At 30.9% G+C, this 19,352-nt stretch overlaps 1 protein-coding gene across 1 annotated transcript in view; it reads left to right on the top strand.

The window, feature by feature from the left end:
- Positions 1 to 19,352, top strand: part of CSMD3 (CUB and Sushi multiple domains 3) — a 1,577,676-nt gene that overhangs the window by 1,497,424 nt on the left and 60,900 nt on the right. The window contains 2 exon segments of the mRNA XM_074266680.1: positions 3,642 to 3,815; positions 17,099 to 17,281. Of these exon segments, the coding sequence (XP_074122781.1) occupies positions 3,642 to 3,815; positions 17,099 to 17,281 (357 nt within the window).

The following is a 19,352-nucleotide window of genomic DNA, read 5'->3' on the forward strand; positions in this document are numbered from 1 at the left end:
CCTTTAAAAATATAGTGGAAGCAATGCATTTGATAAGTATATTTTTCTTGTAGATTAAGCCTCATAAAGGATAGGTGTAAAAGCCTGATAGTTTTCAATGTCTATGGATATTTTCATTTATGTCTGATTTTTTTGCTCAATAATTTTAAAATTCAAAACAAATTGTTCCTTCCTTTTATCTTTGATTTTAAAACACTAGTTTTCTTCTTGTTTCTCCTCCCATCTGCTAGTCTTGAATTGAAGTGGGTTTGATTTTTATCTTTACATTTCTCAGGAGCCAATTTTAATCAGGAGTTTAAAAGGCTGAAATTTTGAAATTGCCTTTTTTATAGGTTGCAGGTACACATACATTCATATCACACACACACACACACAAACACACACATACACACATAAATAGCAGCTAGGATTTGAAATTGGAAAGACCTACATTCTACTTTTGTCACCTATACTTATTAACTTTTTGACCAATATTACAACCTCAATATGCAATTTGAGATTATAAGTTACTAAAGAATCTTGACTCTGTATGAGTTAAAGGAGTTGATGTGATAAAAGTTTCTTATACAATGAAATGAGAAATCTAAATATGCAGACTAATAGACTTATTTGTTTTATTATTATTAATTATAAGCTTATAACTAAGCATTTAACATTCTATTTAAGAAGAGATTCAAAAATTTATCATAATGGCAAACATTAAATTCATTTTTAAAAAAAATCCTTATAAAATGCCTAGTAGGAACAAGGCACTGTGTTGAAAGGAAGGTTTTTTTTTTTTTTTTTTTTTTTTTTAAATAGCATAGTTTCTGCCCTCATCTAGTTTAAAATTTACTGAGGAACTAAAATGCCTATGTTGATAAATTTGTTCAAGATTGATTGTGATAAGGCTGAAGAAAGATTCAGACAATATGGTCTAGGAAAATTTGAGGAAGTAGCAAACATTATTAGCCAGGGAAATACTGATAGTGCTATAGAGAAATGCATTGCTCATACTACATCCTATATTTGAATTGATTTTTCTTGGACAGTGAATTACATTTGAAGTTAGAACCTAAAGTGAATCCTAAAGTAAGATAAAAATAGTAGCTGACATTAGGAGACATAATATACAAATTCAAAGGAAATAGTAAATGTCAAAGATGCAGAATACCTAGTAGTGCCATTTGACTAACCTACTAAAGTCCTTGTAAATTGTAATCTGAAATTAGTTAAGAATGCTAAAACATAGCAAATTATGTGTAGTATTTGGCTGTTTTTTCTTTAGAAATGATTTCATTGTATAACTATATATAAAGATTGAAGAAATACTAGCTTATTGATAAAATTGAGAAATTTAGAACCTATTTCAAGTTCTGTCTGCATAATCCAATATGGTATGTTCAATCTGTCAGTCAAGTTGTTTGTCAACTCTTTTGGTAGATTTTTTTTTAAATGAATTATTTTTACATTAATTGCCAAGTAGATTTTTTAGAACCATATAAAATGATAGCATGATAGTGAAGTAGAATTTTTTGCTTATTTGATTTGGGGTAGTTAAATCAAGTAATATAAAGTAGATAGTGCAGTCCAAAGTCAGTAAGACTTGAGTTAAAATCCAGTCTCAAGTTATTAGATAATTTCTTTTGATCCTGAGCATACCAATCTTTCAGTTTTCTTAACTGTCCAATGGGTATTATAATAACACTTACTTTACAGGGTTGTTATGAGGATAAAATGAGATATTTGTAAAATGATTAGAACATTGTCTGACCCTAAGTAGATGCTTTATTAATGCTTTCTTCCCCCTTTCCTTAAAGTTTCTTTTAAAATCTTCTGTTAAAAAAATCAGTTTATTTTTTTTATGTAGTATGTATATATTTTATTGATATTGTTCTCATTCCATATTGCTTTTTAGTAATGAATCCAAAACACAAAGAGGCTCATTAACTTTTGTTTTGTTTTCATAAGTTAGAATTTATTCTTTATGATTACTGTTACCATTTTTGTCCTGTAGCCATAAATTAGTTTATATTATTCTAAATTAAATAACAGGTTCCTAACTTTCAAGTGAATTTGGAGGAGAAGAAATGTCACGAAATAGCATGTTATTCTTACTATACCCACCTTTTCATCAGTGAATAGACAAGTCCTTCAGTCTCTTGGCTAAAACAGCAATTGCTACATGATGCAATACACTAGGTTGTTTGATTTACTAATTTTACTGGCTTACCTATTTTCTTCTTTTCTCCCTTCCCCTGCCTTTTTATCCCACTCATTTTATAATATATGAGGTACCATATAATCTCCACACTCTAAGGCAATGCTAAAGATAGGAAAGTCTTCTAGGAAAGTTTCAGGCTCATAAGAATTCATTAAACTCAGTGAGCTAGCCTAATTGGTAGAGTATATTGGTAAAATGTATCTCAAGACAAAATTACAGGAGGACTCATGGATAAATTGATTTTCACTGGACTTCTACACAATTTTCTTTTCATTTCACAGATTCAAATCTTTCAGTTCAATATAACTTTTACTTCCTACTAATACCTCTCTGTAATGTTTGATCCTCTCTCTGTTCAAACAAAACATTGGGGTTAGTTATACAAAAGGATATTTTCAAAAATATAACTATATATGCAAATATTTATTTTATTGTCTCTTGTAGCCCAGATTCACAGTGGGAAAATACAAAACTTTGACTTAAACATAATGCAATAGCTGGATCTGGTTTAGGATACATTGCAAACCAACTTGATTTCCCAGAAAGATTAGATCTACATTCTTTTTCCAGTTCCTTGCATTTTAAACATCAGAGATCTTCTTGTAACTTGTCTGCCTAATTAAGTTAACAGCAACTGACAGTGTTTATTTTCTTTAAATAGTGATATGTGTGGAAATACCAGAGAGTGAGAGTTAAGTTGTGGAATTTGAGAGTAAGATAGAAATGTCTTGCCACTGGTTCAGTACTGGGTTGACCTTAAATGTGTGATTCACTCAGAATATTCTCTGAGTATCCAAGTATTTATAGGTTAAGAATAAGTGGAAAACTTAAAAACATTAATGTCCTTTTCTTCTATTAATAACCTTAGAGCTAGTTATTCAACTTTGCCTACAGCTAGTCTTTAAAGGTGACAGTGAGGGTATTGAGACTGATATGCAATTATTTTCTTTTGTTATTCTTTGCCATTTTGATTTTGGGACTAAGAAACCCACAGTCTTAAGCACTTTTCCCCTTGTCTTCACATTCTAAATTCATCCAAAAATTACTTGAACATAGGATTGGGAAAAGGCTTATAGTTTTTCTTTATGGATCCCCACCCACATGTGGAATTTCAGGACTATCCTCAAATATATCACACATGGGAAAGCAAAACTATACTCATCTTTCCTTATTTTTAAGATACGTGGTTATGGCTGCTTCCTATGCTTTTCCTTCTACTACAAACACCACTTCTAGTGGGTTATGAGGGACAAGTGCTAAAACAATAACTACCTATGATACATTTTACTAAGGAAAAGTGATAGCTTGACATCAAACAGTTGTATTTTATATGTGTACAAAGCAATAATGCTTCCAATATAATTTTAAAATGTTTTGTTTTAGATCATTTGATTGGTAATTAAAATATTTCTTTATCTTCAATAATTATGTATTGTAGTGATTGACTGTGGACAACCAGGCGTTCCTCCCAATGCAATCCTGTCTGGAGAGAAGTATACATTTGGTTCTACTGTTCATTATTCATGTACAGGAAAACGAACCCTTCTTGGTCAATCAGCACGTACCTGCCAACTAAGTGGACATTGGAGTGGATCACAGCCTCATTGTTCAGGTATTTTTTGAAAGAGTAGACAATACATATTTAAAAAACTTTCATGCATTAAGTATTGATTTTCATTCATTCAGGAATAGCCAAAAAGCAAACAAAAAGAAAATAATCTCCTCCCCCCAAAATTTATAACCTTCTATTTCTATTAAATAAAAATTTAACAAAAGTAAATGATTTTGTACAAATTATACATTGTACCAATTTTATTATAATGTTTGTATGTGAAATATATGATTTAATATGATTAATATGTCTGATACAAGGAGTTACATTGGGACTCTAATTCAATGGAACAAAAGTATTCTCACCTAAAATGAAGAAACTGGAATTTAATATATTTTCATTAGAACCTTATCAAATATCAGACCTAAAACTATAAAAGAGGCGGTTATAAAAAACATCTGGTACAGAATAAGAAATAGAGTGGTAAATTCTTGGAATAAAGGAGGTATGGAAGACACTATAGTCAATGGCTATAGTTATTTACTATTTTATAAACCCAAAGACTCCAGCTTTTGGGTTAAGAACTCACTTTTTGAAAAAAAATGCTGGGGAAACTAGGAAATACTATACATAAACTATAAAATAGACCACTATCTCATACTCTCTACCAAATGGGTACATGATTTAGACATAAAGGGTGATACTATAAGCAAACTAAGAGAGTAAGGAATAGTTTACTTTTGGAGATCTTTGAAGAAGAGAAGAATCAACAAAGAAGGATCAACAAGAAATAGAAAACTATGAAATACAAAATGGATAATACCCTTTAATCTAGCAGTGCCACTACTGAATCCGTATCACAAAAAGAGATCATAAAAGAGACAAAGAGATCATACAAAAGGGAAAAGGACCCACATGTGTAAAAATATTTGTTATCAGCTGTAATGTTCAGACTAGCTCCTTGGAGGACCTCAGGATCAGCTGTAGTCCTTGGTCTTAGTGGAAGAGTGAAGGAGGGAGGAGAACCACCAGGAGGATGGTCAAAGATGGACTCCGGAGTCTGGAGTCTGGAGTCTGAAGTCTTCTCTAGGTCTATGGCTAAGACTCCCAGATGCCAGTCCTCTCAGCCCTTAATACCGTAGTATCATTACATCACTAGAGCAACTGAGCATGTGCCAACTGTAGAACCATCACATCACATATTACATTAAGTATATGCCTCCTAGAGTGATTACATCATTATATCACCATACCACATTGAGTATATGCCAACTACAGTGATTATATCATTATAATGTGTCATATTTGTAAAGTGAATAAACTTTCAGATGTTTAACTTGCTCTATAAGTTTTTATTTTATAACTTAATAGAAAAATAACTTTTCCATTAATCTTAATGGGGAAACAATTACTATGAAAGATATCTTTTTATTATTTTTAATCTTTATTTATTCCGCCATATAGAATTATCTTCAGAATTTCTTTCAGAATTCTCTTCAGAAAGATTCTCCCTTCCAACTTGAAATTGTATAATTCTAAATTCAGTGATGAGAATATTGACTAACCTTTCAGCTATTTCAATAGCATATACACCAGGCTGCTAAAAGTTTCTCATAAGGTCTAGGTTAAAAGAATAAATACTGATTTGAAATGGGAAAAGTGCTGAATTTATTTTATCTTTCAAAAGTCAATATTTTTTTCCAAGCTAATGGAAGGAATACCCCTGATTGTAGCTTATTCCATAAATCTTACTGACTTACTCTACTCTAATGGTCTTTTCATGATCCAGAAACTAACTTTTATAATATAGATATTGCTTGCATTCTTGTATCAGTGTTTTATAATCATAATAAAGTTGGGGTTAGAAAAGGAGTCTAATACTAGATTTGTAGATATATCTATAGATAATAGTAATAAATAAATAATAGATAAAAAGTGGTCATTACATTATAGAAAAAATGAAATCTATTTACTATAAATGTGTAAGACATCTGATTTCTTTTTATTTTAGTTTAATAAATGACAAAATCATTCAATTTCCTAAAACAAACAATCAAAAAAACCCCAAAAAACTAAAGATTCATTCTTCTTTTGAGGCAGAAAAGGTTCTGTGTATGCATAGTGTGTGATACATAGGTATCCTATTTATATATATATATATATATATATATATATATATATATATATATATATATATATATATATTTTTTTTTTTTTTTTTTTTTAGCGTAGACATATACACATTTTTCATGGAATAAGCAATCAATGTGTAAAAGATGCCTCTCCAAATTACTACACTTTGAGGATAAAAATCTGCATTTGACAGAAATCACAAAATTTCAGTTGGAAGGGAGTTCAATGGCTATTAAAGCAAAATAATTAATTGGAATATAGTATTTGCTTGAACAGAGGGAACTAAAATACAATTCAAACACAAAACCCAAATGCATTTATTGGACAAGTACAGCACATATATATGTAACAGTGATCTAATCAACTAAATAAAGTAGCCTCTCAGAAATGGAAATAAATTTGGTCTAACATAACCTATTCTTAATAAATGCATGTTTGAATCAACATGCATTCATGAAGAATGGGTTATGTTAGACCAAATTTGTGACACTGTGACTGTCATTTAATTTCTAGATATTCACTACTCATGTATTTGATTTTTGCCAGACATCAAATATTCTAGTCCATAGTTGTGTGTGTTTTTTTTGTTTGTTTGTTTGTTTGTTTTTTAATTTGTTTATTTTAACACACATTGCTTTATGAATCATGTTGGGAGAGAAAAATCAGAGGAAAGGGGAAAAACCATGGGAGAGATAAAAGCAGAATAAAAAGGTGAATGGAGCATGTGTTGATTTACATTCAGTCTCCTTAGTTCTCTTTCTGGATGCAGACAGTATTTTTTGTGCAAAGTTTATTGGGATTGCTTTGAATCACTGAATCACTGAGAAAAACCAACTGTTTCACAGTTGATCATCACACATTCTTGCTGTTATTTTGTACAATATATTCCTAGTTCTGCTTATTTCTCACAGGATCAGTTCATAAAAATCTTTTCAGGCCTTTTTAAAATCATTTTTTCATCATTTTTTATAGAATAATATTCCATTACCTTCATGTACCACAACTTGTTCGGCCATTCCCCAATTGATGGGCATCCACTCATTTTTTAATTCCTTGCTGCCACAAAAAGAGCTGCTACAAACGATTTTATACATGTGGGTCCAGTCCTCTCCTTTATGATTTCCTTGGGATACAGACCCAATAATTGTACGGCTGGGACAAATCTAGTTCATAGTTTTACATATTTAATTTTCTTATCTTTTAAAGAAAGGATTCTATTCCTCCATGCCTTTATTTATTTATTTAAAATCTAAATTTAAAAAATAAGGGAAGAAAAAAGTGTCAAATGCACAATAGAACATGAGAGGATTCACAATATAAAGCAACATATTCACATTTCAGGAATACTTATATAATAAATCCTACATATTGTGTTGAGTTATCTTGTCCATCTTTACTTCTTTTTAAAAGAAATTTTTTTATTTGTTTTCTACTATATACTTTTTATTTTATTCATTTTTTTTGCCCTCTCCTTCTTTCTTTATCCCCAAGAAGACTATGACTAAGTGACACATATATACACACAAACTCTCCCTCCCTCTCTTTCTCTTTCTTTCTATATATACATATGCACATTCATATATTCACACACATTTATATATATATATACATATATATATACACACATATATAGATAACATATACATACATACACATGTATATTTATATGCATTTATGTAAGACTATACTATGCTTATCATTTGTTTCTCTGAAGGTAGATAACATCAACCTTCTAAGCCTTTCCATGATTTTCTAAATCTACCAACTCATTATTTACTACACTACAGCAATTTTCCAATCTTATACTATCTAATTATTTTAAATAGTTAAAACAATATTAACATGGATGATCTATAGTATAGTTTACCTATTTTTCTTTTTTGATCAAAATGATTTTAATTTTGTCTGCAATCATATTACTACTCCTACTTTCTTTACCATATAAATTATATTTTTGATATTTATTTTGTATTAGTGTGTATCTCTTATTTTCTATTCCTCCTGACTTCTCTTCTTTATTTCTACTTTACTTGCCTCTCCATTACTTAACTTAACCCTCATGCCCCAGAATCCCTTCCTTATTCTCTCCCTCCACCTTTTCCCTTTGCTCTCTTGTTTCTATCTGAATTTAGAAAACTTTTATATCCTTCCAAATATATATGTAATTTCCTCTTTATCTCCTTCCCATTAATCTACACAGTTTTCTCTATCCTTAATCCTATTCCCTAACCCTCATTTCTTTATAAATTTAGAAGACTTATTTCCTTCTCAATGTATATGCTATTTTCTCTTAAGTTTCTCTCTAAAAATTCCTCCCTTATTTGCTATTCCTCTACATATCATTTTACCCTCTTATTTCATTCTGAATTTAGAAGACTCTTAGACTATGTATATTTCCTCTTTAGTCATTCCTGATCAGATTAGGATTCTAAGAACTTTAAGCTCCCCTCCCCCATCTAAATCCTCTCTGCCAGTTCTTGATTTCATACCGCATTTGTATAAAATAACTACTATTTTTACCTTTTTTTTACATGATTTTACTTTTTAGAACCACATCATGCTCAACCCTACTCCAATCTCTTTTTAGAATGACCCAATTAGTAATGATAGTCTTAGACATATGTTTCATATTTCCACAAACAAAAAGTAAACAGTATGTCCTTACTGAGTCTTTTGTAATTGGTCTTTAATATTTACCATATATTTCTCAGATATTGCATGTCAAATTTTTTTGTTAAGTTCAGACATTTCTGCAACAAAACCCTGGAAGTTTGGCAATTCATTCACTGAATGTTCTTTATTTTCCATTTAGGATGATGCTTAAGTTTGCTAGATATGATATTTTCAGGTGCAACCCCAGCTTTTTTGTTTTGTTTTGTTTTTTGATATATATATTTTTAAGTCTGGGCTAGATCCCTGAAAACCTCAGGATCAGCCAGAGTCAGGATAAGCAAAAATCCTTGGTCTTTAGGGGGAGAAGCAGGCAAACTGTCAGGAGTTTAGCCAAAGATCTCATCTCGATTCTGGAGTCCAGAATCTCCACCTTTCTCCTCCTCATCCTGCTGCCAAGTAAGTCTGGCTTGTCTCACCTTACCCTCTAATCCTTGCCTAAGATTATCTGTATACACCAAGCAGTGAGCCAGCACCAAACAGTGAGAAGGGCCATTTTTCCAAACATATGGTAATAGAGTCATTGTCAAATAGGTAAATAACTTTAAGTGCTAGGTTGTCTGATTCAAGTACACCTTTTTTCATAGTTTCAGCCCTTACAATATAGTGTTCTGAGAACTGAGATCTTTAATGTACTGTTGCTTGATCTTTTGGCTATGCCATATTTAAATTGCTTCATTTTCTTAATGCTCCTAATATTTTCTCTTTCATCTGGGGGCTTAAGGATTTGGCAATGACATTCCTCTAGGTTTTTCTCCCTGGATACATATATATTTTTTTTCTATTTTCCCCTCTTGTTCTAATATTTCAGAACAATTTTTTTTTGATTATTTCTTATATTATTGTATCAAGATTTTTTTTATTTTTTATTTTTTTTTTTTTTTTGAGCACAGCTTTCAGGTAGTCCAATTGTTCTGATCTTTTTTTCCTCTTCATCTGTTCTACAAATCAATTGTTTTTTCTTATGAGATTTTTCACTTTTTGTTCTTTTTTTTTCATTCTTTAATTTTGTTTTCTTGATTTCTTATAACTTTGCTGATTTCTACTTGCCCAATTGTATTTTCAAAGGAATTATTATCTTTTCCCATCAAAATTCTGAATCTCCTTTTCTAGTTGGTTCACTTTAATAATCTTGCTTTTCTTGTATTTTTAATTTAAAAAAATGTCCTCATTCCATTTCATTTGATTTTAAAAGTCTTTTCAAAGTTCTTTTATGAATTCCTGTTGGGTGGAAACCATTTGACATTACTCTTTGGGAAAAGAGATGCTTTTTTTGCTTCTTTAAAGATGATCCCAAGTCATCTCAATTCCCACAGAAACTTTCTATGGTTAGGTTCTTTCTTCTTTGCCCAGCTTTTTTTTTTTTTTAAATTACATTAATAGCAGCTTATAATAATTAACTCTAGTCCTGAGGTTTAAAGGATGGTGCCCAAGTCCTCCTTCATTTCTCCCCTCTGACCTGTAACCAAAATCAAGAGCTCAGTTTCCCTGTGAGTTCCAGCAGCTTCTCACCCTTCTGCTTCTATATTCACAGAACTATCTTCTTTCCTATCTTTCCAGAATCCTCTCCCAAAAGGACACTATTGTATACATATTGTGCACACCTACTAAGTAGTTATTGAATTGACTGATGATGTCTTAGTAATAGCATCTTCCAGGTCTTTTAGTATCTGAGGATGTAGTTCATTGGAACTCAGGAGTAGAATTTTTCTCTTAAACTGGGCATCCTCTTCTCATCTTTTTACTTAGCTTTAATGTAGCTCCCTATAAGCTATTTTTATTTGCCCTTTATACCCAAAGACTATTCTTCTGGGTAGAGAAAATGAAACCAATATAAGATTTGAGTAGTTTTGTTCTTTCTCTCATTTACTTTTATTATTCCATATATCCCTCCAATCATGACTATCCCTTCTTTGATCTTACTTTTCCCCTCTCTACTATAAAACAAATACCCAAAATCTTTTGTGTTTTTTTTTTTTTTTTTCTTTAGCTTTTCTTGGCAGCCTCAAGCTTTATCAGCTTTATTCTTCTTGGTGCTAGACTCTTAAAAAACAATACAATTCTTTTTATGTTACTTTTTTTTTAATTTTGAAACTTCCTTGTTTAAAAATATATAATATAAAAAACAATATGAAAATGAAAAACAAAGAAATGAATGTTTTTGATTTTCCCAGAGATTTATTCCACCTAGGGTCAAACAGCTAAGAAGTGTTAAGTGTCTGAGATCAGATATGAATTCAGGCCCTCCTGATTTCAGGGCTGGTGCTCTATCTACTGTGCCACTTAGCTACCCTCTGAAATTTATTTTCTACCCTTTCCATTCCCTAACCTAACATTTTGGAAACAAACAAAATAAAAATAAATAAATCACATAACTCATATCCATAGTAAGTTAAACAAATTTCTTCAAAGAATATATGTAAAAAGTGTATATTTTCCTTCTATATTATAAATCTATTACATTTATTTAATATATATCATGAGATATCTAGAATTATTAATAATCATTTTATTGCTCATAGTCTGTACAACATTCAAAGTTTTTGTTTTTAACAGTTTAAAATATTTTCTTCTTTTTGCTTTTTTCATTTTCATCAGTTTAGAAAAGTGCTCACAACTATTAATTTTTATATAAAGAAGGTATAAATTATTCTTCTATTTCTGCTTAGTGGGAATCAGTTCATTTAAGCTTTTCTATGTCTTTATAATATTTTCTGCTTTCTCATTGATTATAACCCAAATGTATTCCATAACATAAACATACTAGTTTATTCAGACATTTTTCCGTTGTTGAACATCTCTTTAGCTTCATAGCTTTTAGCCATCACAAAAAGAGATGCTATACTTTTTTTTTTTTATCATAAACAATCTTTCTTTTCCCTTTAGTTGAATTCTTTTAGATATGTCTAGCAGAAGAATAACTGAGTCAAAGGGCTTACACTATTTAGTAATTTGTTTTTTACATATGTTGTACACAAATCCACTGTTCATTTGTGCTCCCCCCTTCCCCTCCAGTCTCTGCAATCTTTAACATTGCCCTTTTTTGTTATCTTTGTTATTAATACTACTAATCTGAGGAATGCACATTAACGCAATTCAGACTTTCCATCTCATATAATCTACCCTGTGAAGGATAAAATTAACAATGAGACAACCCCCTAGTTCTTAACTTTTCTGCTTCTTGCTCATAAAGAGATATCCTCAAATAAGGACTAGATAACTTAATTTGGGAGTAGCTAGATAGCATAGTGGACAGAGCACTGACACTAAATCAAGAAGTTCAATTCTAGTCTCAGGCTCTTACTAGGTCTGTGATCCAAGGTAAATCACTTCATCCAGTTTGCCTCAGTTTCCTTATCTATTCTTTGCCAAGAATATCTCTAGTGACATCACATCAAACATAACTGAATAACAACAAACTGTACTGCCTTTTCTGCCTTATGCCATACTTTAAAAATGTAATATAGTTTTCTGAACTAATCTTCTTTCATCTCTCTGTGTAGGTGATCTATAATTAATTTTTTTAAACTTTTTCCACTCATGATCCCTTTACACTTGAGAAATTTTTGTATGATCCCAGGCCTACATATATAAAATAGGTATACAAATTACATATTTCATGATAATAATAATTTTGTGGTCTCCCATATTCAATTATGAGACCGTATATGGGATTGTAAACCACAGTTTAATAAGCTGGATCTATGGTGTATTTCACTAATAATATCAATTCTATCTATTCTATTCATCTTTCACAAAATAATTTTTTCTATTACTAAATTTTGTCATATGATTATTCTTAGTGATATTTATCCCCTATCCCATCCCCCTATCAATTATGTTTATTATAAAATGTATATTCTTTCAGAGCCACATTCTAATTAGGTGTCTTAGTCATAACTGTGAGATCAAATTTGCCTCTCTGCATTCAGGATGTCACTTCAACCTTTTAGCCACAATTTGTACCATTTTACATAGATATCTAAAGATATGGATTTTATAACTCACTCCTTTCTTGGATTTTTTCTCCTATAAATTCCTAGGCATCTCTATTGCTATTTCTCTCCCTATATTTTACTTACTCTATAGTATCTGTGTATATTTACCCAGGTTTCTCCTTCCTTTTTTCCATTGAAGCTTAAAGTCTGGAATTGTACAACTCCAGGGTAATATATTATTATAAATTCTCTTTTAGATTTACTCCATCTCTGGCCAAAAGCTTTCTATATTATAAATTGTGTTCCAGAAATTCAATCTCCATTCTTAAACCTCATCTTCTTTACCATATGTTTCATTTCTCAAATCTGATTTAACTTCATTAAATGTTACCTTTAAGTGGTATCAGGGATAATTTAACCTGGGTCCCTCAGGTTTCTTGCCAAGATTTCTTAATCTCTCTTATTGCTTTCAGGATTCATTCTGGAAGTATTGTTTGCATCCATGTGGGTCACTGAAAAATGAGTAGTATCTGTTTTAACAAGTTTTATGAGGTTCTCTGATACAGCTTGAATAAGGGCCTACAGCAACATTTCTGTTTTGAAATTGAAAAACAACTATACCTTACCATTAAAGGGAAGGAGACAAGCATTTGTTATTGTTTTATGTGCTTTACAAATACTGTCTCATTTAATCATGACAACAAACCTATTAGATAGCTGTAATCATCATTGCCATTATATAGCTGAGAAAACTGAATTAGACAGAGGTTAAATGACTGGCCCAGCTGGTAAATATCTAAGGCAGCAGGTCTTTCTGAATGAAGGTCAATCACTCTACCTTCTTCTACCCCATCTGCCTCTAAATCTCACTATCTGCAACATGATCCTCTTACTAGATGATTTCTTTCCTGGAAGCCCTGTGGATATACAATGTTATTCCTTGGAGTTTAAGCAGCTGCTTTTTCATCAGAGCTCTTCAGGAAGAACCTAAATTTTCATTCTGGACTCTATGTATTCAGTGGTTAATTCTGCAAAGTGTCATTCATTTTTCTATCCTTGACTTTTTCCCCATTCTACAATGTGTTATACATCAAGATTCTCCTTTGCCTTTTCAAGTACTTATTCTTCTTGATTTTCTCCCTGAAACCTTTCTTCTCATTTTGTTTGGGATTATTTTTGGTTTGTTGATATTTTTAGTTGCTGTTTTTTTAAAGAAACTTTAACATTTAGATTGTGTTTACTTTAAAATAAATATTCCTCTTTTGTCTATTACTTATACTAAAAATTATTCTTCTCTTAAGTTGAAGTTTGAGAGTGATTCCTGAACTCCTTCATCTTCTCTTCTATAAGAAAAAGCTGTCTGTCCTTTGATCATAGATAGCAGTCCCACACATATGACAGAAGTAGAAATATTTAGTACATATCATTACAAATTTCTTCCTTTTCCCCATACTTAATAAAGAACAGAGAGCTTTAGTCACTTAATTTTGTTGATAATATTTCACAATCAGAACAATTATGGCAAACAACCTAAGGAGACTTCAATTTCCCTCACACTTTTAGCTCTTTAACAGTTAACACTGTGATAAGTTTCTTTGACCACACTAAAGACCTTTACAATCACAGTCCATTTTCTTTATTTTATTACACTTTTACATAGTCTTGCATAGCTAAATGACAAAGTGAATAAAAGGTTGAATTTGGAATTAGAAGGAACTGAGTTCAGATCCTATTTCATTTGCTAATTTTAAAATGCTCGATAAACATCAAGGTGTTAGGTAAATGCTAATGATCAATAATATTGTCTTACTAATTTGTTTTTATATTTTGTTCCATAAATTATCTTCAGCCTGGGTCCCAAATTATTCTTCAACTATTCAATCTCTGAACTTCCTCATAATTCCAAAGCTTTCCAAATCACTTCAGAATGCCTTCTCTTATTTTAGTTTGTCTTTCTTCCCCCAAGTCCTACACAATATTATGCATTAAAAGTCAGAAATAGAATTATATATGAGATACAACTATATTGTTTAAAAAAAAAGAAAACATAAAACCTAAAATAAACATTTTCTTGTAATTGGTGCAAAATGTAAGTAAAAGTATTTCCTATTGAAACAAGGATTATTTTAAGAAAAACAGTGTTGCAAGTCTCAGACTTGCAACACTGTTTTTCTTAAAATAATCCTTGTTTCAATAGGAAATATGATGCCATTAAAATGTAAAATGGGGAAAAAGTGAAGGGGAATTCTGAAGCAAAAAATTAGAATATAATCTGTATAATCATTTTTACTAGAGATTTGCCATTTACAACTTATAGAATAATAACAATAAATAGTTTTTAAAAATTTAAAGATCATTTTATTTCCTTAAAATATATTTTCTGCCTAGAGCTAATGTAACTGACAAATTATGAATAGTTTTGGTTTTTTTCTAGTCCCAATAGGTTAAAATAAATAGCTTGGGCTCCAAATACAATTTGTCCTCAAGAATCCACATGAAAAGCAAATCTTTTTATATGTGTTTATATTTACATCAGCATGTGTAATTTAAATTTAGTCACATGCATATGATCATGTGAGTGAAAGAAAACTGGTTAGGGTTAGTGATATCCCAAATGAGATAAATAACATTGCCTACCTTACTGGGTTGTTTATGAGAATTAAATTAGTTAATATTTATAAAGCACTTAGTACAGAGCCTGGAACACTATAAGAATGCTTATTCTCTTCCTTGCCTTCCTCATTGTTCAAATTGTGGTTTGGGAGGGGTTAAAATAGGGGGCCAAGGAAAGAATTAGGTATTTAGAAAGGCAGAATCCCTTCTTATAGTCCATTAGTTTTTATACCTTTTAAAGTGTTAATAGAAAACACTGTTGATTTGTGAAAGCATCAACAAGATAACTTCCAAGCAAACATATTGGGACATTAACTATAATTCAGAATTACTTGCTAATAAGTCAGAGATAAGTAGGTTAGGGATAGAAGTGTGCTAGAGGCAGTATAAAATAGAAAAGCCTAATAGTTATATTTTCATTGAGAATATTTACATCTCAAAAATTAGGAAATGTCACAAATCAGAGCTTGATTTATTGTTTTAGACTTAAGAAAGTGGTGGAGAAAATGTTAGTAATATACAATGAATTTAAGTCTATGATGAATTTCTCCCCCCCAGAGAATTGATTGTTAAACTTTTAGTAATATACTACCTGGCTATAGGAGAAATGCAGAAAGAGGCATGTGTTGATTTGCATTACGCTATTCTTAAAAACTAATAAAAGCTCATTTGCTTTCTTTAATTACATTTCAATCTCAACATAATATTCATCATAATTGTTGTCTTAGAATAAGTACATAACAAAAGAAAATTCAGTGTCATATTTCTTCTGTATTTTTGAAAAAAGATTCCTATTCCCATGAGCCTAAAGTTATCTTATAGTCTTGTTAACTGACACTATCTATATTGATTATAAAACCATATACATATTGTATGTATGTATATATATGTAGATAGATACATATATAGATATAAACACATATATTTATTCATCCATTAGATAGCATATATATGTCCTATTAGAAAAGTTTTTTTAAATACACCAAAGTCCTTTGATAAGCCATTACTATTTATTCTTTATGGTCATCTATACTGATGGACTCATCTCTTTCCCTCCATTTCTGACAAAAAAAAAAATCCCTATAGGACAATTGATTTTAATTAGTTAAGAAGTGACAAAGGGTCAAATAAATTCTTAACAATGAAATTCAAAGGATAAATACTTTGTAATAGGTAGTAATCTACCTAACCATAGAAAAATTATTTTCTAAATATTCAAAATAAGATGCCTAAACATCAGGTTCTTGCAAATTAATTATCTTGCCATATACAACAAATATGCAAATATTAGTTATATTTGCCTAAAAATAATGAATTATGAAGCAAAATTCAAGACTGTGATTTATATTAGATATCAGGAATATGTAATCATTAGAGTGTTAGCTATGGAGTATGTAAGGAATGATTTTAAATATAGCCTCTGACATTTATGACCTCTGTGATTATGGGCAAGTCATTTATCTGAATCTCCATTTTCTCAATTGTAAAATAGAGACGATAATTACTATAATAATTACCACCCAGGGTTGTTATGAAATTCAAGGTAGATAATATATGTAAAGCATTTTGCAGGCATTAAAAGCTTCATATAAATGTCAGTTCCCATTTCCTAGAATTTAGCTGCTCTAGCTAACAAGAAATAGCATGTAAAAATCATGAATAAATTATCAAAATCACTTGATATATAGAATTATTGTCATTTAATATAATTTTCATTTCAGGTGTAAATTACACATTTTGATTTTCAAAAAAACTCTGAAAATAGACATTTAGAATGTTCTTGAAACATATAATCCCTATTGAATTCTTCTAAACTCCATGATCAAAGATAAAAATCAACAGTGATTGAATGAATAGAATGAAACCATGGTGTTTCCTCAATTTATTTCTTCACCTAAGAAGTGGATTGGGTAGAAAGTAAATGCTATAATTTCAACTGATCAGCTTGTTTTGTCAAAATTTAATATCCTAATCCATGCTTATTTTCAGGTGATATGGTTGGTTCCTGTGGAGATCCAGGCATTCCGGGTCATGGGTCTAGGCAGGAGAGTGACTTCAGGACCAAAAGTGTTGTCCGCTTCTCTTGTGAGACTGGTTATATTCTTCATGGCTCAGAAGAAAGGACTTGTTTAGCCAATGGAAGTTGGACAGGAAGACAACCTGAATGTAAAGGTAAATTCCAACTCAAGCAGAATCTCTACCAAAATGTCTTATAATTTGTGAATATACAAGTTTGTATAAATAGAACAAGGGAATAATTTATTTTTGTGATACATATAAGTATGATTTTAATAATTTTATATAAAATATCATGCAGCAAACATGTATTCAATATATTTTAAGTACTTAGTATTTTTTCTTTGTATTTGTTCTGCATCTATTGCATTATTCTGCAGCATGTATGTGTATTGGTATATCTACTAGTAGAAAATAAGCTCCTTGGGGGCATAAGTTGCTTCATTCTTTGCATATAAAAAAATCTAGCATTATGCCTATCATATAGTAAGCCTTTAATATTTAAGTTGTCAATTGGTCAGTTGATCTCTTGTGCACAAATCATAGCTCAAGATGCCAGCAGAAATATAAATGTTAGATCTGATATCATTACTCTTCTTAGTGATCATATATTATACTAAAAAATAAAAGAGAAAAATACATGGATGAAATGTATGAAATTATACTATATGATAAGTGAACCAGTGAAAATCCATTGCTGACTAAGGAGGATCAAGGATGCACAAATTCCTGGAGGAGAAGTTATTGGAATTAAGCTCTTCAGAAAGAGTAGAAATTTTAAGCAAAGGGATAACTTACACTAAAGCATTTTGAATTTAGACAATAAAAATCTACTGAAGATTTGTTAGCAGAGCAGTTATAACTATAATTATAATGCCAGAGAAACTGAGTCAAGATAGAGATTAGAGATTTTTAAATATTTTTTTTTTTTTTAATTTAAAATTTTTTTATTTTATTTTATAATTATAACATTTTTTGACAGTACATAAGCATGGGTAATTTTTTACAACATTATCCCTTGCACTTACTTCTATTCAGATTTTTTCCCTTCCTCCCCCAACCCCCTCCCCCAGATGGCAAGCAGTCTTATATATGTTAAATATATTACAGTATAATTTAGATACAATATATGTGTGTAGAACCGAATTTTTTGTTGCACAGGAAGAATTGGATTCAGAAGGTAAAAATAACAGTTTACATTCATTTCCCAGTCCTTTTCTGGATGTAGCTGGTTCTGTCCATCATTAATCAATTGGAATTGGATTAGCTCTTCTCGATTTTTAAATATTTTATTTGGATTTCTGAGAGGGAGAGATTATGCTAGGGGCATGCTGCTCTCAAGATTGATGTCCAAAGCATAACTGACATGTACTTCCCATGAAGTATATATATACACATGGCTCAGGTACAGGGGTAGACCAAAGCAGGAGCGGAATCAGAGCACTGAGAGCAGGAACAGACTATCAATTTGGTTCTGACAGAGTGAGGAGAGGCACAGGACATTCTGATGAATTGGGATAAAGAAGAACAATGACAGAATGGGGGATAGAACCATAAATTCTTGATGACTTATAAGAGTTAGGAGCCAGGAAGTCTGAACTCCCCTTTATCTTGAGTTTACACATTGACAATTTATAACCTTAGAGTAAGTAGCCCTGAGTTATATCAGTATTAATGAACTGGAGGGGATGGGGGTTTTGCAACTAAGAGGATTGAGGCAGAACAATTCAGGGAAACTGAAACAGGACAATTAGGGAAATTGAGGCAGGACAATTAGGGAAACTGAGGCAGGACAATAAAAGGAAATTGTGGCACAACATAACTTTGCATATGAAAGGATATTCTGGCCGCAATGTAGAAGAAGGAATTAAGAGATATAGAATGAAGGAAGATGTGTAAAAGAGGATCTTGCAAAAGACTAGATAAATTGTAAAGAGATACTGAACCTTGAGACTAAACAGGAAAGCAGAGATTTTGGAGATATTTAAGCAGCTAAAGTAAAGACAGTGACAGTTCAGTAGAGTTAAAAATCAAGAATTAAATCCTCAGGTATTTCCAAGAAGAATTTGCCATTGTAATTCATCATAGAATATAGCCTCCAGTTATTTGCAAAAATATAGAACCTTACTTCAAGCAAGTATGGAAAACAAGAATTACTGAGAGACTTTTAGAATCCACAAAGTGATCTTTTTGCCATAGTCAAGTAGGTTGCAACAAGTCAATACTG

This window comes from Sminthopsis crassicaudata, chromosome 1 (assembly GCF_048593235.1).
Source record: "Sminthopsis crassicaudata isolate SCR6 chromosome 1, ASM4859323v1, whole genome shotgun sequence".
Taxonomy (NCBI): Eukaryota; Metazoa; Chordata; class Mammalia; order Dasyuromorphia; family Dasyuridae; genus Sminthopsis; species Sminthopsis crassicaudata.